Source organism: Brassica rapa, chromosome A10 (genome assembly GCF_000309985.2).
Source record: "Brassica rapa cultivar Chiifu-401-42 chromosome A10, CAAS_Brap_v3.01, whole genome shotgun sequence".
In the NCBI taxonomy this organism is placed as follows: domain Eukaryota; kingdom Viridiplantae; phylum Streptophyta; class Magnoliopsida; order Brassicales; family Brassicaceae; genus Brassica; species Brassica rapa.
In genome coordinates, this window is record NC_024804.2 from 18137963 (window position 1) to 18158651 (window position 20689).

Sequence of the window (20689 nt, forward strand, 5' to 3'; positions counted from 1 at the left end):
ACGCACGAAGAGGAACACGACTTAACCCAAAACAACAATAAAAACAAAATAAGACTTCCATGTTTCCAGAGTTTGTCTTTCCTACAACGAGCAAGAATACAAGTGCTAACTTGGTTTGATCCGGATTAATTGGTTAGGTTTATTGTCTATACTAGTGAAAAGTACTTGACAGATTTGAATTGATCATTTAGTTTCATTTGGACCCCACGAGGCTATGTGTCAAAGTGTCAGTAGACAAGTACGCAAAGTGAGACAAATCTGGATACATCAAACTCATTCAAATTCCTCGCATTAAATCCATTATTGTTTGATATGTGTCACATAAAATTTACAAATCCGTTTACGTACTAAATCAACCTTTTGTCTTACTTTGTCACGTCTTCAAATTAATTGTCACATTTTGTCAATAATTTATGTACTTTGAAAGGATTTTCATAGAAAATCTCGATTTTAGATTAATGCATGTTCTAACGTTATTTCTCATTTCTTCTCACATAACAGAAGACCCCATTGGATAGTAATTACGAAGAACTCGTAGATAATAAATACAAATACTTTCTTAATTGACACGCGTCTGCATATATTACATTTACGAAGAAAGATAATTAAAACTTAGTAGAACTAGTCGAAAACAATTTGCCACCTATTTTCTTGTTCATCTTTTTTTCTTACAAAAACAAAATGCGATGAATAAGAACATTAGCCTTAGGGGGCATATAAAGAAAGATTTTGCCCCATCTTCTACAACGTTCCATGAAAGGTTAGCCATATACATATTGGTTGGCATTAAATATTTCGAACATTGCCACTAGCTCATTTATTATACACCCCCTTCATATTCTTGGCTGCATTTGTTTCCACTCCACCAATCGTCGCAAGAAATTCATCACCTATTGATTTTGTTTTAGAGAGAGAGAGTTAGTACGTATAGAAAACCATTTAATGCGAAATACATAGACGTATACTCAGGCTGCTTATACTATGGATATGCATATTACTCTCTCTGTTCCTAAATGTAGGATGTTTTAAATAATTTTATTGTTTATATATAAGATGTTTTTATTTTTTTAGATAACTTTTATTTTATTAAAAACTGTACAACTAATCATATTTAATACTTTATTTTGTAATTGGTTAAATATTAGTATTAATTTATAGTTTTAATGTTGTTTTCTAGACAAAAATTATTTTTTCTTAATAATGTGTATTTTTAACTAAAATCAGAGCCGGCTTATAAGGGGGGACAAGCGGTGCGACCGCCCCGGATCCGAGTCCGTGTTCCCCCGTGTAATGATAAATAAGGGGTCTAATTTTTTATAAATCTATATTTTTATATATAAAAAAATTATAAATACAATAAATAAAATTGAAAAGGGCCCAAAATTATTTGATATGTATATAGTTTTATTTTCATTACAAAATATACAAAATATTAATGATTAAATTTAAAAAATATTTTAAACATTATCTCTATATAAATTTAAAAGAGTAAAAAAATTTTTTTTGCCCTAGGGCCTCTAGCAGTATTGAACCGGCCCTGCTAAACATCTTATATTTAGGAACAGAAAGGTATAATATACGCGTGTGTGGACTTGCCTCGGACGGATCTTGCAGAGAATACGAAGCATCTGTATCCTTGGGAAATTTGGAGACAAGTATGCCAAAGCCTTCACCCCTGACTCGTAGCATCTAATTTACATGGTACCAATGTTAATTACTCCTAATATAATTAGCTCCGTAATTTAAGTATATGTATATTTTTTTATATATTATGGAAATAATTTGTATACCTTAAATGCATCTTCGTCGGTCCGATCGTCGCCGATGTAAACCGGGAAAACGTTGTTAGAGTTCCCAAACCCTGTCGTATCCAAAAGGTTCAAAATTCAGTCTGTAAATTGATAGTATCCCATTATTTAAAGGTGAACTGAGAAGCATATTGATGATGAAAAATGATTAGTGGAGAAAAGTTGCTTTTCATAAAAAGACAGGACAAACTAATTATTGCTTTATTTTAATTATAGATTGAAAAAGAATATTTGTTTTAAGAAAAAGAGAGAGGGCTACTGAGCACTCACCAAGTGACTCTAACAAGAACTCAAGAGCTTTTCCTTTATCCCAATCGATCATAGGACGGATTTCGAAAACCTGTTGATTATATTCAAAACAAATTTAAATTTAAATCATTTACACTCACTGTTATGACAACAGAAAACTATATTACAAATAGTTTTTTAAGTACTTCTTTAGTCAAATGAGAGAACGTTCATACCTTCCGACCTTGGCTCAGTTTGAGCGTAGGATATTTCTCTAATACCGACCGAACCTGTAGAACCAGTTCGCTCCATTTCTGGATTATAATGTTTTCCATTTCTAATGTTAGTATTCTTTATTATTTAATAAAAATATTTTTTTAGTGTGGTTGCGATTTTACCTTCTCTTCCACGCAACGAAAGTGCACAGAAGCGGTAAACTTGTGGTTTTCTACTATGACTCCAGGAGTTGATTTAGTTTTCTCCAAGAGCTGTTTATAGACCTTTAAAATTAAAACACATCCAACAGTGTTAAATTATCGAAGAGCACGACAGGTATATTTGTCGTTATACAGGAAAACATATAATAATTTATTTATTAAGCCGAACATAATATGTCTTACTTCATCGATCATGGGAAGATAGTCACTGGCTGGTTGGTACAACAGAGACTGTTTAACCTAGACGAAAGAGGAATTAAATAAACTTAAACGAAAATAATACAGTGTTGTACTTTTTTTTTATGAATTTAATTATATTACCCTCTTGTGTCTGGAGAAACCTTTTGCTGGACCTTTAATGTCCATGCCATGGCTTCCAGCATAATACAGCTCAGCCAGCTTCACAAAGTTATACACCTTTGAAAAAAACAAAATTATTAAAATAATTAATTATATAATAAAATTTTATATATAACGGTCAATAAATATGAGGAAAATGCCAAGAAACAAATAAAATACCTTGTCTATGCATCTACCGGTAACTATTGCAGTTGGGAAACATTTAGCCAATTTTTTCACAGTTCTTCTCATCTGAGAACATCAATCAAAACGTGATTAATCACAGAGAATAAAATGATTAGGTGAAAACAATAACATGGATTTTAAGAAAAACCTTGCTTGACATGAAAGCTTTGTCTGGATCATCAACGATGGGAGAGAGAGTACCATCATAATCAAGAAACATTACGATTTGTTTCCCTCCTGAAGCCTGTGTGATCTTCTCAAACATTTCTAATGCTGAAGGATGCTGCATCTGTCGGAAACACAATAAAAAGTTGTAAGAGGAAAGACTCTTCAAGAGTTTGTGAAAGAGAGTTGTATATGGAGACTACTTACGATCCATGAGCTGAGGTGTTTCTCTGAGGAGACAGAAGAAGGTAGTGATTTGAGATGAGTAGGAGAAGAAGCCCGCATTGAATCGACCCAAGCGTTGACTCTTTGTCCACCATTGATGATCTCGAGGTTCTTGAGAAGCGTTTTCTGAGCAGAGGAAGAGTTGTTAGGGATGATACTTAACCTTGTGGTCTCTGATACGACACCGTTTGACATTCTCTGTGGTTTCTCCACGACAAAGCTCACTGAGTAAAACAGAGTATACATATTGGTTAATCAAAGTGGTAATGAGAGGTTTATACTAGCTTATGCTGAGATGAAACCTAGTAAAACAAACCAATGCTTACCCATTTTAGAAAATTTGGGCTCAAGGTGAAATTAGTACTTGAATCAAAGTTAAACTGAGATTTAAGGGAGAGAAAAAAGAAAGAGATGGAGTGGATGATGAAGATGAGGACTTGTGTGTTTATTTCCACTCCTGCGAATTGGTATATGTAGGAGAACAAAGGCAAAAAAGTGGGACCTACTGGGCCTAATAATGGTTTCGTGGGCCCACTTTTTGATGGTCTTATTCGCCTACGTTGTACTCCCTCCGTTTTTTATTATAAGTCGTTTTAGAGAAACTTTTTTGTTCCAAATTATATGTCGTTTTCGGTTTTCTATGTAAAATTTATTAATAATTAATGTTGTATGACCAATAGTAATATATCTTCTATTTTTCTATTGGTTGAATTGTGGTTAGGTAAATAATTAATGATGTTTTTGTTTAGAAAATATAAGAAATTAATGGTTTTCTTAATCTACGTGCATAGCTGTAAAACGACTTATATTAAAAAACGGAGGGAGTATATGTTTGCGTGTCTATTGTCACCGAACCATGCGAGTCGTCGAATCCGCGTCTCCAACGTTTTATTAATTGGGACTCTAATTAACTTAAACGTGTAACTTATAAAAACACCCGAGTTCTATATTATACTATCTGATTCGATTTTCATCCCACAGAAATCTTCGACTTGATAAAATGTTAAATATTATTACCAATTTTTAATTTTTGACAGAAATTAGAATGGTTAACTAGTAGCAGAAAAAATATATTCACATACAAGATCAATTTACTTGATGTTTTCAGTTAACTTATACACATTCTATTTCCTTTACAGATTTGAGATTATATTAGCTTCAGTTTCTGTAAAAATATTAGCAATTTACATTTTTTAAAGAACATCTACATTTATCGTTAGAAGAATTATTCCACTAATTGAGATGTAAATGACATCCTTATTTATTCATAAAAAACACAGCTGGTGCGGTTTATACACACATAGTATTGGCCAAAACTAAACGGATGCGGTCAATCGAAAGAGACTTAAAAAAAAGATAATGCAGGCTTATGTTATACCATTTCGCAAATGTATCAAGATTCAGTTTCCTATTAAATATTTGAGTTGGAAAAAAAAAAGAGAAAGACAAACTGGAAAGTTTTGAATTAATATAGACTAGACATTGTGGCATCACTACTCTATGTTCTTTTCCATAAAAAATAAGAATATTTATACATTTTGTTAAGGTTGCTATATATACTTGTCAAGTCACATTACATGTTGCTACACACCTAAAAGATAGAGTAGTTATTGTCAAATTATGAAAATTTTAAACTAATGATACTGTGTTCACATGTTTGTTAATCTATTACTATGGACTTTTCGTGGCTCGCGTGGGATTATGAAATTATAACTTCAATAATAGTATATTGCTTAATACTAGCGTTGGATATGGTAAATATTAATTTTTTCTACATTAGAAATACGTTCATAATATCCTCCCCCCCCCCCCCCCCCCCCCCCTCTAAATCCGCAGATTATGTATGCATAGATTCATCAATTTACCTGCCAGTTTTTAGTTACATTTGCCTTTAGCTATTTCAGACTATATATAGTATATAGTCAAGGGGTGGATCGAGACCTATAATTTTTTCTACATTAGAAATACGTTCATAATATCCATGCCTTTAGCTATTTCAGACTATATATAGATTATAGTATATAGTCAAGGGGTGGATGGAGACCTATTTTTTCTACATTAGAACTACGTTCATAATATCCCTCCCCCCCCCCCTCCTCTAAATCCGCAGATTATGTATGCATGGATTCATCAATTTACATGCCAGCTTTTAGTTACATTTGCCTTTAGCTATTTCAGACTATATATAGATATATATAGTCAAGGGGTGGATCGAGACCTATAATTTTTACCTGTTTAACTAATCTGATGTATACGTGGGAACCGAGCCTAAAGCAACGTTTTGACAACATATTACGAAATTGAACAAATTATTGGTCCTACGTAATTTGTCCTGACAATGAGAATAAGAGATTCTCGATACTATATATATATATATATATATATATGGTTCAATAAATAATTCCTTCACATGTGATGTTTTCTTCTTCTTTTTCATCTTCTTATAATTTTTTGGGGGTAAAATTCTACTATATAAAAGTGAAAATATAATTATTTATATATTCTTCTAAATAATTATATCTGCACTTTAATATATATATATATATATATATATAGTATGTATCTAAGCATATTTCTCAAACTTTTAGATTTTTTTTTTTTTGAAAATTTATACTTTTAGTAACATCGTATTATTTTCAATAAAATTCAACAATTGTTTCGTTGCTATATAGTATATGTGTAGCTAGCCAGCTATAATCTAAAATAGGTTCAAACGGAAACCCAATTGATACAATTTAATTTTTGATAGCCACCACGAATAATTTTACTATTAATATATTTTGGGTGTATTTTCTCTTCTCTTTTTGGGGTCAAAGTGCATGGGTGCAATTTCTCGATTCGTAGTACGTTCGATGGGAATTTAGTCTAACGTGAACGTGCGATCTAGTTAACGTTCACTAAAACCACAATTATACGTTTCGTTTAAACATCGGTCTTATACAAAGTTGTACATAATTGTTTGCATATTTTTTAATAGCACAAACCATGTTCGGTTTGCAGCTCACTAATCAGTAAAACGAAGTGTTTCTGCGTCTAAAGAGTTTTGGCAGATCTTGAATGAAGAAACAAAGGGTATGAATGTAGTGCAGAGTAAATGCAGTACAAATGCAGGAAAAATTAATATGCAGATTGATCTGCACTTTATTTCCAATCAACATTAAAAATGCAGAAGAAATTATAATATTAAAAAATTAAGAAAACTGCATGCAAGAGAATTCATGTGATAAAAAACTGATCTGCAAGCAATTGGAATAAGTGGGCTGGTCGAACACAGGAGCCCAATGAAGTGTTGTCTTTCATTTTTTATCACATGTATAACAGAACATGTATGTAAATAAGAATTAGACAACAGTAAATTGAACCCGTATTTTTCGGCAAAACAACGACTTTGTCCTCTTCATTCTCGTCATCTTGTGTCAATTATTATGGTCATTATTGGTTCTTTTGTAAATTTAAGGCGATGCAAGCACGCGTGGTAATCATTTTAGTATTCATATTTCGCAGTAATTATGAAAGTCTATCGACTTTGAGTTTTTTTTTCTTGATTCACGATTTAACAAGTGGCTCAAAAAGTAGTGTGCCAATTAGTATTTACTCCAATTTAACCAGTCCCTCGTGCATGCACCTCGAAGATGTTTGATTAAAAATAGTAAACACACTTTTAAAATAACTTCTTAGATTGGCATCATAACTTCTTAGATTAAATACATAGGGAGTCTTTTTTTTTAATCAAATACATAGGGAGTTAAGTATCTCAATTCATGATCTGCAACATTTGGAAGATACGTAATTAGAGATTACCTTTTTCGAAAGAATTATGTCAAGAATAAAACAGTCAAGTAATCTGAAAATCACTTCTGAAGATGAAATAGTACTGTATACATTCTAGTTTCGTTCTTGATCGTTAATTAAGCGCCTGCTAATTTCCTAGGTATGGTAAATCCTGAATACCGTGGTCCGTGTCCAATGGATGATGATAGCTATAATGAAAAAGCTGCCTTAGTGTGGAACCGGTAGAATGCCAGGCTACTTAGCCAGCCAATCAACCGGAGAGGAGCATATATAAGAGATCAAAAGGACCCTACACTTGTCCCTCACTACCTGAAACTACAATGTGATGTGACTCGTCTCTGAATCTTGTCGTGCTTCGAGCCAAACACCGCACGTATGGTCTACTTCAGTGCGTGTCGACCCTTTTGAAACAAAAACGGATAAAGCTCCTTCTCTGGTAAGCCGGCAGATTCTGTTTCTCTTGAACCCAAAAGTAAACAAGAATATGTATTATAATTTAGTAATAAAAGGGAAAAACTATGAATACATATAACATATTAGCTCATTATACGTGTTTACACGAAGCCCACAAGTTTGGCTTTTCCACTAATGAATGATCCGAGCCATGCCGTTTGTTTTTGTTTGATAGTATATTATTAGGTTTTTGTTTTCTTTCTGTTGGCTGCTTAAGGGTTAACGTAATTTGCTAATTCACCACTAGTTTTATGAATTGTTAATTGCTAAGATCATGTTATTAGTTTCGATTTTCGAGGTAGTGTTAGTACTAATTACTTTATTTGACATTTTGTATTCATCTTAAACTAGGTTCGCTCATCCCGGATTCTAGGTTTTGATTAATTATTCAATACGTGTACTAGTTTTATGATATTTGATCTGGTTCATTACAACTTTGGTTCTAATGTCAGATATTGTACTACTAGTCAGCACTTTACATTATAAATATTCATTTATCTTAAATTACATATAATGTAGAGCTTGATGTCACTATTGACTTATAAATTTGAAACTAGTTCATTCAACAAAGCCTCCTTAATTAGATTTTTTATTTATTTGGTGAGTCCACAAAAAATTAGAGTTTATGGGGAATAACATACGCCATTGCAAACCCCTTATTTTACATGGCAGGTTAACAAAACCATTCATCAAAAATAGAATTGGGTCGAGAAAAACTCGGACATTTGTTTTCTTTTTGACAAAGTCTCACAATTTCTTTCTAAATATTGACTAAAAAATCTAAGGTTCATTTTTCCCTCTCTCTTAGAAAACCAGGTCAACATAGCCTAGCCATAGAAAAAAAAAAGAGGAGACAAACTACGAACCAAAAAAAATCAAGTACTGACAGAAGACGAACCCACCAACCACGTCTATTGACAATAATACATCGATTTGAGAAGAGACAAGAACAACATTTCTTTCATCTCTTCTGGAAATTTTAGCCTATAGTTTGATCATAATGCCATTGTGTGCAAAGTTATTGATTCAAGAAGAGGGCATGCAACAAAACAAGCTTTCCTGAGGTTGGTTTAGCTGACTGTTATTCCTCGACGGGGTTTTGGTTCTCTCTAGCAGCGAAAGGATGGCAGAAAATCAGGCAGAGAAAAGGTCGCGTCGTGGGTTGTTAGGTTTCGTGTTTGGTAGACGTGGCTTGTGGTCCAAGAAATGTACTGCGGACAATGGTAATAAAACCCCAATGCGTAGCAGCAACGCCTCCGCACCTTGCACCTCTAATATTCAGTTCACCAAATCTCCTGGTAACGAACTAAACTCCAAAAAGCTTCAAGAATATAAAGTTTCACCTGAACCGATCCAGAACCAGAACCAGACCCAAATACAAAGACCTATTTCAAAACCCTTATCGAATCAATACCCTAATAATAATCCAGGACCGGTCCAACAACAAGCGAGGAAGGTGGTGCCTAGGGAATCTATCGGTTTATCAGGCGAGCTTGAGAGTATGATCACGGACAATCAGAAAGCCAAAGGGATGATGTTTGGTAATCTTGGGAACTTGAAGCAGCCAGGAACAACAGCGGTTGGGAATCAAACCACTGTTCAAAACAGTGGATACGGTAGGAAGACAATGGAAGGTGAAAGGCAAACACCGGTTAGGCCAATATCGGTTTCAAATAACCAGGACCAGTCAGGGTCTTTGTGTAGGGCGATATCCACTCGAATGGATCCTGAAACGTTAAAGATAATGGGGAATGAAGATTACAAGAACGGGAACTTCGTAGAGGCTTTAGCATTGTATGATGCTGCTATAGCAATCGATCCGAAAAAGGCTGCTTATCGTAGCAACAAAAGCGCGGCATTGACAGCACTGGGGAGAATCCTTGAAGCAGTGTTTGAGTGTAGGGAAGCAATCAGAATGGAGCCTCATTACCATAGAGCTCATCACCGGTTAGCTAACTTGTACCTCAGGTAATCTCAGTAAAATCCCTACCTTATAATGCAAGTAAAGGTAACTCTATCAATAATAAACTTGAAAACCAATAATAGGTTAGGAGAGGTGGAGAATTCAATATATCATATCAAACGTTCGGGTCCAGAAGCAGACCAAGAAGACATTTTGAAGGCCAAAACGGTACAGATGCATCTCAACAAATGCACAGAAGCCAAAAGATTGCGAGATTGGAACAATCTGATTAAAGAAACGAAAAACACCATAGCTTCAGGGGCTGATGCAGCTACTCAAGTATATGCATTGCAAGCAGAAGCGTTTTTAAAGAGTTACAGACATCAAGAGGCCGATGATGCTTTGTCTAGATGTCCAGTTTTTGATGTGGAAATGAATACTAAATATTATGGACCGATCGGTTATGCCGGTTTCTTGGTCGTATGGGCTCAAGTTCACATGTCTTTGGGCAGGTTTGTTCTCTCTGAATGTTTAGATTATATCATGGTTTAACTGGTTTGTGTCAACGTTTTTTCTTCTCTTTTTTTTTTTTTGTCAAAATCAGATTTGGAGAAGCGGTTGAGGCGATTCAACTAGCAGCCAAGCTGGACAGGAACAACCGGGAAGTAAGTATGGTTCTCCGGCGTGTACAGGCCGTTACTGCAGCGCGGTCCAAAGGCAACGACTTCTTCAAAACGGGAAGATTTCAAGAAGCTAGCGCAGCTTATGGGGAAGGACTAGACCACGACTCAAGAAACTCAGTCTTGCTATGTAACCGAGCAGCTTGTCTATTCAAAATGGGCCAGTTTGATAGAGCCATAGGAGATTCCACGGCAGCACTCAGCGTCCGTCCAGCCTACGCCAAAGCTAGGCTGAGAAGAGCAGACTGTAACGCTAAGGTAGTATGTGTAAATAGTTTTAAAAATAAAATGTGTTGAGTTGTAACATTAATGGTAACGTTTTGTTGTGGTTGCAGCTTGGGAACTGGGAGTTAGCGGTTGGAGACTACGAGATATTGAGAAAAGAGACACCGGAAGACGACCAAGTGATCAGAGGATTGATGGAGGCTCAGAACCATCTCGTGAAACGCCGTGGACATGAGAATCTTTAACCAAACACAAACCGTTACATTTGCGTTTTATAATAATCTAGAACAAAGATTTTAAACTTTACTAAAATGTTTATAGTCCAAGTAGATGGAGATCACATGTAAGACTTTATAAAATGAACTCTTCTTATATATATGCAAAGGCAAAATAGTTATGTTTTTAATAAGACAAATATTATCTTTACATATAAGAGACAACTAGTAGAAGTACAAGAAGAACAGAGCTTAACAATCTCATGGAAGAGAAAAGAAATAATAAACCCGGGTTCGAAACTCAGTACTTGTCAAATTTCGAGTTATTTTTATTAATGAAGTGTGGGTGAAAAGACTTTTTACATGCTCGTCATCAATCTCAAAGAATTATTGATCCCTCCATGGATCTAGCTAGACTCGATCCTATATACAAAAGCTAATCGAACAAAATTTAAACTATCTATACAATTTTTTTTCTGTTGTAACTTTCCATTCCAGTATCAAACTCCACTGCCACGTCACTATTTTGTAGTGAGTATCCTCGCTCCGTGAAAACATGTGCCGCTAGTATCATCAGCCGGATTGGATTGGGTCGCCGGACTGGATTGGTTGGCCGAACTGGATCGGGCGAAAGGAGGGGGCGCCATTGCATGTTACTACGGCTTGAACTACCTCGGCTCCTTCTTGAAGATCATAACTGATCCTTGTTTAATCCACGCCACAGTCAGTTTCATCTTCTTTCTACTGACTCTGGACTTTCTTTACGACTTCGAAGAAGTGATCGAGCTTTGCGAAGCGCCTGGTACGGGCTCATGATAAACGAGAATCAGAAAAGGATCAGGCATTTCTTTGTGCACTCGACTTGTGTGTTTCTGTGCGTATTCAAGTCTTTTCTTCGATTAAACATGCAGTTTTTTCTCTCAAAAATTGAGAATAAACCAGAAGATCGACTTCCGTTGATTGTCAATCAGGCCACCCAATCCAGTCAGGCGATCCAATCCGGTCAGGCGACCCAATTAAATCCGCCGAGCCAATCCAGTCAGGCGACCCAATCCAATCCGGCGACCCAATCCAGTTCGGCCAGCCAATCCAGTCCGGCGACCAAATCCAATCCAGCGGATGTTACTAGCAGCACATGTTTTCACGAGCGGGATGCTCACTACCAAATATTGACGTGACGTGGAGCTTGATATTGGAATGGAAAGTTACAACAGCAAAAAAAAAAAAAAGTGTATAGATAGTTGAAATTTTGTTCGATTAGCTTTTGTACATAAGATCGAGTCTAGCTAGATCCATGGAGGGATCGATATATCTTTGAAGTTGATGACGAGCATGTAAAAAGTTTTTTCACCCACACTTCATTAATGGAAAAAACACGAAATTTGACAAATACCGACGTTTGAACCCGGGTTTATTACTTCTAATAAATTTTAGGGAAAGGCCGGTTACTGTGCTCCTCAGCTTCACGACCTGGAACCATCCCAGTTTATCCACTTGTAACGCTCACTCGAGTCCCTTGTAATGTTTCTTCTGGTACCATTTACTTAGTTATAATCTTCTTAAATGGAGTCAAAGTGGTGATATATAATGTATGTTTGTTTGCATTTAAAGCTCAATGTTGAAGACATTGTTGCCTGAGGTGCCTACAACAGAGCCAGTGCGTGAAGAAGACGAGATATTGGATCTCCCTGATGTGCAGCGATGGCTCTCTGAGCTTCTTCATTTGGAAATCCTCATCGCTCTTATACGACAACTTATTCAGCGCTTCTTCTTACTCAAAGGTGATCCTATGTATGACTCTAACGGATATAGAGAAAGGGATTTCATTTTGGTGATTTCTCTCTATACATACATCTCCTAGATGCATAGAAAGTGTTTGTGAAAATGCCTCAGAGATTGTTGATTTTCAAATTGTACTGCATTCCCATTTAATACATCAGAGAGCCTCAGAGATTTGCAAGACTTTAAAATGAACTCTTCTTATATTATATACTAGTGGTGTGCCCGCGCTATGCGCGGGTTGTTTGACATATGTGCTGTTCAAATTTGTGAATTATTTTGTTGGTTATTGGTGAAATTTGGTATGCAGGTTTTTTGTGCAAGTGGGTAAATGTTTAATAGTTTTGGTGTTGAATCATGTCAATACAACTGTTTTAAGCAGTTTTAGCCAATGTATAATGATTGCATGACATGTTGGTGATGGTTTTTTATGACTGCATAATTCTAGATATGATATCTCATTGGATATCTCGAAGAAGTTGTTCAAAACTTGATAATGGTTTATATGCATTCATTTTTTAACTTATTTTGTGTAAGAGATTGTTGTTTTTTTTTGTGATGGAAATTTTGATTTATATAGTCATGTAAAATATATGTTAAATAAGACATTTTATTTTTGGCATGCTAGTGTAATTATCGTAAAATTTTATTGAGTTAATTATGAGAATGGTTTTTGTAATGTGGGGGAGGGGGGATGTAAATTATTTTTGGTATTAAAAGGATATTCCTATATTGGTAACGGTTCTGTAATTTGTCGGGGGTAGTTTAGTGTGCCATTTGTTAAACTAATTTATCAATACATTTGTGTTATTTATTAATTTCACTATGGAATCTTTATTTGGTTTGTTTAGTTATATGTAGGTTTTATTAAAAAAATCAATCACTGTTTTATGTATTTGTATTTAGCTGAGTTTCTCTGTATTATGTGCATGTGACACTAAGAATGTTGTTATAAGTTGGGGTATTAATTATTTTGGTATTAAAAAGGCTATTCATATATTGGTAAGGTTCAATAATTAAGTTTGGGGGTCATTTTTTTTGTCGGGGGTAACTTGGTGTGCCGTTTGCCAAACTAATTTATCAATACGTTTGTGTTATTTATTAATTTCACTATTGAATCATTTGGTTTATTTAGTTATATGTAGGTTTTATTAAAAAAAAACAATTACTGTTTCTGAGTTTCTATATATTATGTGCATGTGACACTAAAAATGTTCTTATAAATTAGAGCATCTCCATCTCCACTCCATAATTTACTGCAAAATGGAATTAAAAATAGAGTAATGAAAAATAAAAAAGTAATTACTCCATAAATAGAGTTTTTTTTTATTTTTTATTCATACTCTATTTCCCACTTTATTTTTTTTTTGCTAAAAAAAAAATAGAGTGAGAAATAGATGCCTTTAGGAATAAATTATGGAGTGGAAATGGAGATGTCTTTAGAGTAATTTTTAATAGAAAAAATCAGGAGTACAATTCATGCGTAGTTTTTTTGGGATTTACGTTGCACGGTTTAAACTGTCTATCTATGTACCGTAGCTTGTATATGTGTCTTTGTATGTCGTCTCAGGGGCTTTAACTTAATTAGTTATGGCTTTGCTTAGGTTAGAATTTTTTTTTTAATAGACAAAATGAAATTTTTTTTGTAATTGTAGTTGAACGTGTAAACAAAGCAAAATCCCAAGGGAGAAAAAGTCTGATTATCTAGTGTATTGAGTGGATTATTCGGGAAATGATGGCAACTTCTGTCCCTCAACCGCCACTGTTAGAGGCTTTAGAGCTATCCAGATGTAATCAGTATTAATTCACTGGTTTTCGGACATATTTAATTTTTCAGGACTTGTTAAAGATTATAACTGGCTAATGGTCTTTTGATTAAGTGATAAACTTTCTTGCCTAATTTGTGAAAGAATTTTGTATATTCTTTGATTAAGAAAAACAAAATACAATGAATTAATGGAGGATAATCGTTTAAAAAAAATTAATTAGCAAAATATTTTTTAGAACACGTCTAAACTGAGGTTGTGCTATGTCTAAGATAAGATTTACTTATTTATATATTCGGTAACATTTGTGTATTTATTGTTTGGCAGCTAGTGCTTTTTATAAAGAAGGACCAAGACTATTGCAAAAACAAAAACTCACATTGGACCAATTTGATTGGTTCCCTTAGACCAAAGACATTGATTATTTATGTATTTGATTATTATATCTGTTTTGGAAAGCATTTGATTCTTTTTGCTAATGATGTGTCGTGGTTATTGATGTCATGTGCTTTTAGTAGCGCCTAGCGCCCGCCTTGAGACATTTGAGTGGGCTATCTTACTGAATACAATACGTTTTTGAATCTGACGGTGTTGTTTAAAGTTATTGAGACTTCCTAAGACGGCATAATTATTTTTATTTATTGGGTTTTAGGGCCTCATATACTTATACATACGTTCTCTTTTTTTATTAACAGATGTTGTTGTCTCCATGGGCCTTATTAATTGGGCCAGATATAGACGAAATTAATCAAATCCACAGCAAAATCGCAATCTCTGATCTCATGAGAATCCAGTGTATTCCTCCACCGCGCAACGCTTTTGACCCACTACTTGCCACCTATCCGCCGTCGCATCTCCCAAGACCAGGACAAAGAAGCTCGACCGAATCGGCGACAACTTTCTCAAACTGAGCAGGATCGAGCTTTACAATTACCCAATCCTCTTCGGCCATAAACGTAACCTCAACCTTTACGGCTCCGCCGTGACTATAGATGCCGGTGATCTTGCCACCCACGCATCTGGCTCATCTGAGAATAGAACTGCGGAGAAGCAACTTTTAATGTGAAGCTGAAGAGGTTCAAAACTGCGTTAAAGATTAATGTGAATAAAGAGATTAGAGCGTTCACGGAGCTGGGATTGAAAGGATGTGGAGGCGATGAGAGCACGATGTTCTCGATGGTTGTTGAGCAGCTGCCAACTTTTAAATCGTCTAGGAAAATGCTTGAATTCCATATTTCGAGTTGATGCTTGACATAGTGTGTTTTCGAGAGATGTAGTTGTTCATCGCTTTCTACGAACATTTATAGGTGGGGTTGCAATCGGGTCACCGTAGATGATGATGAAGCTGGTTAAATGAGATGAAGTGGGAAGAGAGTGGGGTAAAGATTGATGACCGAATTAAAGATTGGTTTCAATGACAACGAATACGTTACAGAGAGGAGAGAAAGCAGAGACGATGGAAAGAGGAAGGCGAAGATCGCAATCTCGAAGAGACCCCGAACCCTAATCGCAATAGCATTCAAGCCCAATAAATCATGAGAGGCCCAATAAAACCACAGTTTCACGCGGAAAAAAATGAAGCCCTCACCTGCTCGACACGTGTCACGAAAAGGAGCATGGTGTGCTGAGGTGGAGGCCTGAGGAGCCTTTCCAAGCTACTTTATTAATATAGATATGCAAAGGAAAAATAGTTATGTTTTTTTTTATAAGACAAATCTTTATCTCTACATATAAGAGACGACTAGTAGAAGTACAAGAATAGAAGAGCTTAATAATCTCATGGAAGAGAAACAGCATGATGCTGATGATGTTTTGGAAGGAGTTTTACCAGCAATTGCTGGTGAAACCGCATGGGTTCTACTTTGCTGCTCCTCTGTTGGCAATGGATTTGGTGATGAAGTGCTTCCTGGTGAAGCCTCCTGTGGTGGCGCTATCTTATCCTCTTGACCTGCAAAAAAAAAAAGACAGGATAATTTAGATTGGATCCTGTAGAGGTCTTAATCAGTACTAATGTTCTGTTTATAATCCAAATTTTACATTTGGAAGCTGACCAGCCAAGCTTCATGTTCTCTCTGTCGAAGACTATTCGATACCCTGCCATGTAGTTCTCTACAGAAAAAAATAGTAGAAAGATGAAAGTCTTTTTCAGGGATACATTGGTCTGAAGATGTGTGTGAGAGAAAGTGAACAAGGTTATATATAACATACGTCCTATCACTCCTCCAGTGCCTTCTTCACTAGCACTGATAGGCAAACAAAACTGGACAAGCCCCTGAAAGAAAAAAGGTTTCAACCAAGTCTAAATTCGTTGTTTCACTTTCAAGCATGAATGATAAATGTTTATTACATGGAAATGATCTAACCTCACTTCGCTGGAGTACAAACAAAGGTTTGTGGATCACGAATGTGTTGTTGGACGAGAACTTGAGCTTGATCGCTGGTACCTTTGGCTCAAAACTAATCCATCAAAACAAAAAGAAAACATTATAAACATAAAACCAAGCAGTTAGATTAATTCTCTATGTTGTTTACCTAGTTTCATAGCAGTACTCCCAAGGGCCACCTTCGATCTTCTTAACAGTAGCGTTTATATGACTATCAATCTCAAGTGCTACTTCTCTGTATATTTCTTCCGGCAGAAACGTAAATGACTGTCCACTGTCGATAAGTGTTGTGAAACTCGACTGCTTTAGACACGAATTGCCAACACAACAAACCTCCACACCCACAAAGTAAGCCACACTGTAAAACCAAAAATCAACATTACTAATTTACTATAACTAAAACCTGTCTTAAACTTAGTTCATTCATTTTGTCATTACAATTCATTCTTGTACGGAAGGAAACGTGTTGACTGCTGCGTCGACGGTCCCACGTCACCGAAGTAAATCCTCCCCGAGTCCTCCTCATCAAAGCACATGGAGAAAGAGTTACGCATGAGCCCCGCTTTAGCAAGAAAACTCGGAACCGAGATCTCTCCAGGTCCTAAACCCATCACACCATCCGGAGCAATCCCCTTCAAGAACTCACCACTCTGCTTCTCACCACATCTACAACATCAAAAGACACAAGTAAACATCACACACACAGAATAAAAATAGTACTCAAAAAGTAAAAAAAAAAAGCTCACCCTACAACAACTCGGGCCTTGACAGAGGAAGAAGCATTGGCACTATACGCAAGATGCAAGACGTCCTCAACAAGCAGTCCGGAGCTGGAGGTGTTCTCACTAGCGTAGGTAACGGTATAAGGACATTGCTCCTTTGGACTCTCACAGGCTGGAGCTGACTCGCAAAGCTTATGGCTGCAGGGGAACACCTTGCTGGTGGTTGAAGCTGAGGGATCGAACTCGTTCAGATCTTTAGTAGCCTGCAGAAGAATATATGTGGCGAGGAAGAAGAAGAAGAAGCATCTGCCAATCAATCAACTTGGAAAAATAAGCCCACTAACTAACTAACTAACTCTGTACACCTAAGCATCGTACTTAATCATTACATCTCTAACGTACCAAGCTGCTGTAGTAAGCGGAAGATAGAGGAGCACACTGCACACAGTTGCAAGGAATCCAAAGAAGGTCACTTCCAGAATCCAACGCCACAAGAAAGGACACACTCGGTGTCCCAATGTCGATCCACGTGTAATGCAGCCTGAGTCAGAAAAACCATTAAAAAAAATCAAAACTTTAGAAACATTGTAAATCAAAATAAATAAAAAAAGATTTTAACTTTTATTTTTATTTTACCATCCGAAGTAGTTTCCCGGAGAAATAGTTTTGCTTCCTTCTGATGGAACAAGGGATTGAAACTTGGCGCCGAGATTCATCTTCTGTCTTCTTGAATCGATGCTCGTGAGTAAGCGGTAATACTCGAAGCTCCGCTTCTCCGGGAACGATCCGGGAGACTTAATCGACGCTCTGCCTTCGTCGGAGAAGCGGTGGATGAGCCTTGAGGAGAAGAGAGAGGCTAGGCTCTTCTCCGAGACTAGAGAGAGTATGAATAAGAGTATAAAAGCAGATCGTGACGCCATTTAGGTTTTTTTCTGAAACAAGAGCTAAGCTTTGAGATTACACAAGAGCCAACAATGGCTGTAGAATCGGGTTGTTTAGTTGAATAGATGCATACACAGAGATATTTGTTGGTCGGGAGCTGTGACTGACTGTGAAAGAGAGAGAGAGAGAGAGAGAGAGAGAGAGACAAAGGAGAAGCTTAACGGGAAGAAAGCATAGTTGTCAAATGACATAATTACCCCTAGCTATGTGTGTGTACTTTACACGTGTACTCAATCATTTGTCCGGTTTACGGTTTTACAGCAACCATGGTTTGACAGCAACTCGGGAAGAAAGCTGTTAGCGAAATGACGTAATTACCCTTACCGGCTTGCCCTACACGTGTTCTCAATCATTCAACCGGTTTGGCTTCAATGAAATTACGGTTAATATTAATTCCCCTGAGCAATCGATTGCGAACATTGGTTTGGTTTACTGTCTTTTAGAAGCCCTAATCAACATATAAATCTTACAAAGCCGATTCAAAACCCATCACTTGTCGGAAAAATCGCCGGAAGATATGGGTTACGGTAAGCACAGGCGATCTAGAGGTGGCAATTCGAATCCAGGACAAACCAGTAGGACTGAGAATATCGGAAGGTATGATAAAGTTTCTTCCTTTTTTGTCCTTTAGCGTCGTGGTTTACTCTCTGGTCGGCTGATTACGGTTTCGTTGAGCTTGCAGGGAAGATGAGTCGCTTCCTCATGATCCAGGTACTGAAAGATTGAATTTTTTTCTAAGGTTGGAGAGTATCGTTGTTAGTGTTCTTTATTTTTGTGATTTTTTATTCCTTTAGGATCTGAGGATGAAGCAGTAGTTCCAAATGTTCAATTGGCAATGTGGGTATGCATGTTTTCCTTTGATTTTAAGAAGAAAAAGTAGTGATCCAAATTCCATTCGAGTTGTTTCAGATGTAACTATTGTTTGTCTTTTGTTGTTGTTAGGACTTTGGTCAGTGTGATGCTAAGAGGTGCACTGGTCGTAAGCTAGCTAGATTCAACTTGTTAAAAGTAAGTATATCATCGAAACTGATCAAACATGTATATGTATTATATGTCATCTTCTTGTCTAATTGTTTTGAATATTCGATCTTCATTGGTTTTGTAGGAACTACGTGTGAACACCGGCTTCGGAGGTGTTGTTTTAAGGTATCTAACTAACCTATGAACACATTCTCAACACGATGTTTATTGAAAGAAAAAATAATAATAATAATCTGTGTTGTATGTGTTTTGACAGTCCAGTAGGTAGACAATGTGTTTCCAAGGAAGACTATGCTTTGATTAAAAGTAGAGGATTAGCTGTAGTTGATTGTTCGTGGGCACGCTTAACTGATGTCCCCTTTGCTAAGCTGCGTTGCACCGCTCCTCGTCTCTGTAAGAAGTTACAATCAGTTCTCCTGAAAATATATCAGGATTTTTAGCTAAATCTGTAAATTAAAAATTGTTTTTCGGTCATGGTTGCAGTACCATGGTTAGTAGCAGCTAACCCAGTGAATTATGGAAGGCCTTGTGAGCTTTCTTGTGTGGAGGCTTTATCTGCAGCTTTAATTCTGTGGTAAGTAAAAAAAACTATCTCATGGATTGTGATCATATATTATTTGGTTTTTTTCTGAGTATGTATTTGCACTATGTATGTTATCAATCAGTGGAGAGGAGGAGACTGCAAATCTTTTGCTGGGGAAATTCAAATGGGGTCATGCCTTTTTGTCTCTTAACAAGTAACAAACCAAAACAAGCAACACAGATTTTGTTTTTGTTTCTTCACTCTTTTAACATCATTTGTTTGATTAAATAGCATTTGGATTATGCAGGGATATTCTGAAGGAATACTCGAAATGCGAGAATAGTGCTGAGATCATATCAGTGCAAAATTCTTGGCTTACTCAGCAAACTCAGATCTCAAAACAACCAGCTCCCCTCAAAGAACGTTAGTCACATTTTTCTTTACTTCTGTGTTATTATTACGTACCATCATATGATTGAATTTCATCATGAATGAGTTCTTGCTTTTGTTTGTTTTTTGTGTGTAGATGTTAGGAAAGAAGGTGATGAATCTGAGGATGATGATGAAGACGATGGCCTCCCTCCTCTTGAGAGGAACATGAACCATGTCATATCGGAAGACAGTGAAGAAGAAGATGAGGAGGAGGAAGAGGAAGATGATGGTCTCCCTCCTCTAGAGAGGAACATGAACCATGTCAAGTTGGAAGACGGTGAGGAAGATGATGACAACAGCGAGTGAAGAAGACAGTGAGGGATTAGTCTTACGCCTGGAGCAGTGTTGTTGAGTCTTGTGGAGTATAATACCATGTATTATTATGTTTCTTTTTCTATTAATAAAAACAAATTTTAATATTTTCAATATCAACATTTTTATCAGGTCGAACAAAATGAAAATCTGGAAATTGAAAAAAAAACACTAGACAACGAGGTTTTTTTT

At 36.2% G+C, this 20689-nt stretch overlaps 4 protein-coding genes across 7 annotated transcripts; 2 read left to right on the top strand and 2 right to left on the bottom strand.

The window, feature by feature from the left end:
* Positions 1–510: 510 nt before the first annotated feature.
* LOC103846836 (probable trehalose-phosphate phosphatase I) lies at positions 511–3843 on the bottom strand. Of its 2 annotated transcripts, none has more exons than XM_009123841.2 (12): positions 3715–3843; positions 3371–3612; positions 3147–3287; positions 2993–3064; positions 2795–2890; positions 2657–2704; positions 2435–2536; positions 2273–2350; positions 2079–2148; positions 1791–1861; positions 1597–1689; positions 511–890 (listed from the first exon to the last, which is right to left on the bottom strand). In XM_009123841.2, the coding sequence occupies exons 1-12, from the start codon at positions 3716–3718 to the stop codon at positions 834–836; spliced, it is 1074 nt and encodes a 357-aa protein (XP_009122089.1). In that variant the 5' UTR covers positions 3719–3843; the 3' UTR covers positions 511–833. The 2 variants fall into 2 exon arrangements, with proteins under 2 accessions (XP_009122089.1, XP_009122088.1); XM_009123840.2 differs by having other exon boundaries at positions 2657–2713; positions 3715–3842.
* Positions 3844–4078: 235 nt separating this feature from the next.
* Positions 4079–12626, top strand: LOC103846837 (inactive TPR repeat-containing thioredoxin TTL3). Of its 2 annotated transcripts, XR_004452278.1 has the most exons (5): positions 4079–9601; positions 9680–10048; positions 10141–10474; positions 10552–12174; positions 12268–12626. XR_004452278.1 is itself a non-coding variant. In XM_033281548.1 (4 exons), the coding sequence occupies exons 1-4, from the start codon at positions 8757–8759 to the stop codon at positions 10684–10686; spliced, it is 1683 nt and encodes a 560-aa protein (XP_033137439.1). In that variant the 5' UTR covers positions 4079–8756; the 3' UTR covers positions 10687–12626. The 2 variants fall into 2 exon arrangements, 1 of the variants encoding a protein (XP_033137439.1); XM_033281548.1 differs by having other exon boundaries at positions 10552–12626.
* Positions 12627–15843: 3217 nt separating this feature from the next.
* Positions 15844–18464, bottom strand: LOC103846839 (aspartic proteinase-like protein 1). Of its 2 annotated transcripts, none has more exons than XM_009123844.3 (9): positions 17944–18464; positions 17710–17848; positions 17332–17570; positions 17024–17251; positions 16734–16943; positions 16565–16658; positions 16410–16473; positions 16239–16310; positions 15844–16149 (listed from the first exon to the last, which is right to left on the bottom strand). In XM_009123844.3, the coding sequence occupies exons 1-9, from the start codon at positions 18225–18227 to the stop codon at positions 15926–15928; spliced, it is 1554 nt and encodes a 517-aa protein (XP_009122092.1). In that variant the 5' UTR covers positions 18228–18464; the 3' UTR covers positions 15844–15925. The 2 variants fall into 2 exon arrangements, with proteins under 2 accessions (XP_009122092.1, XP_009122093.1); XM_009123845.3 differs by having other exon boundaries at positions 15911–16149; positions 16253–16310.
* Positions 18465–18635: 171 nt separating this feature from the next.
* LOC103846840 (ribosome biogenesis protein TSR3 homolog) lies at positions 18636–20689 on the top strand. The gene is made up of 10 exons (XM_009123846.3): positions 18636–18846; positions 18932–18960; positions 19044–19090; positions 19192–19257; positions 19355–19395; positions 19487–19623; positions 19714–19804; positions 19896–19967; positions 20061–20176; positions 20280–20689. Exons 1-10 carry the CDS (start codon positions 18767–18769, stop codon positions 20489–20491), a joined length of 891 nt encoding a protein of 296 aa, XP_009122094.1. The 5' UTR covers positions 18636–18766; the 3' UTR covers positions 20492–20689.

What these genes read in the sequence shown, in the direction of transcription:
- LOC103846840 (XM_009123846.3), top strand. Translation starts at nt 18,767, where the DNA reads ATGGGTTACGGTAAGCACAGGCGATCTAGAGGTGGCAATTCGAATCCA. An exon ending in ATGTTCAATTGGCAATGTGG is followed by an intron (nt 19,091 to 19,191) that starts GTATGCATGTTT and finishes TGTTGTTGTTAG; the next exon opens with GACTTTGGTCAGTGTGATGC. An exon ending in TCTGCAGCTTTAATTCTGTG is followed by an intron (nt 19,805 to 19,895) that starts GTAAGTAAAAAA and finishes GTTATCAATCAG; the next exon opens with TGGAGAGGAGGAGACTGCAA.
- LOC103846837 (XM_033281548.1), top strand. Translation starts at nt 8,757, where the DNA reads ATGGCAGAAAATCAGGCAGAGAAAAGGTCGCGTCGTGGGTTGTTAGGT. An exon ending in TTAGCTAACTTGTACCTCAG is followed by an intron (nt 9,602 to 9,679) that starts GTAATCTCAGTA and finishes AACCAATAATAG; the next exon opens with GTTAGGAGAGGTGGAGAATT. An exon ending in GAGCAGACTGTAACGCTAAG is followed by an intron (nt 10,475 to 10,551) that starts GTAGTATGTGTA and finishes TTGTGGTTGCAG; the next exon opens with CTTGGGAACTGGGAGTTAGC.
- LOC103846836 (XM_009123840.2), bottom strand. An exon ending in CCGGTAGATGCATAGACAAG is followed by an intron (nt 2,891 to 2,992) that starts GTATTTTATTTG and finishes TTTTTTTCAAAG; the next exon opens with GTGTATAACTTTGTGAAGCT. An exon ending in CCGACGAAGATGCATTTAAG is followed by an intron (nt 1,690 to 1,790) that starts GTATACAAATTA and finishes CATGTAAATTAG; the next exon opens with ATGCTACGAGTCAGGGGTGA.
- LOC103846839 (XM_009123844.3), bottom strand. Translation starts at nt 18,227, where the DNA reads ATGGCGTCACGATCTGCTTTTATACTCTTATTCATACTCTCTCTAGTC. An exon ending in CCGGGAAACTACTTCGGATG is followed by an intron (nt 17,849 to 17,943) that starts GTAAAATAAAAA and finishes TTTCTGACTCAG; the next exon opens with GCTGCATTACACGTGGATCG. An exon ending in TTGTACTCCAGCGAAGTGAG is followed by an intron (nt 16,474 to 16,564) that starts GTTAGATCATTT and finishes TTTTTCTTTCAG; the next exon opens with GGGCTTGTCCAGTTTTGTTT.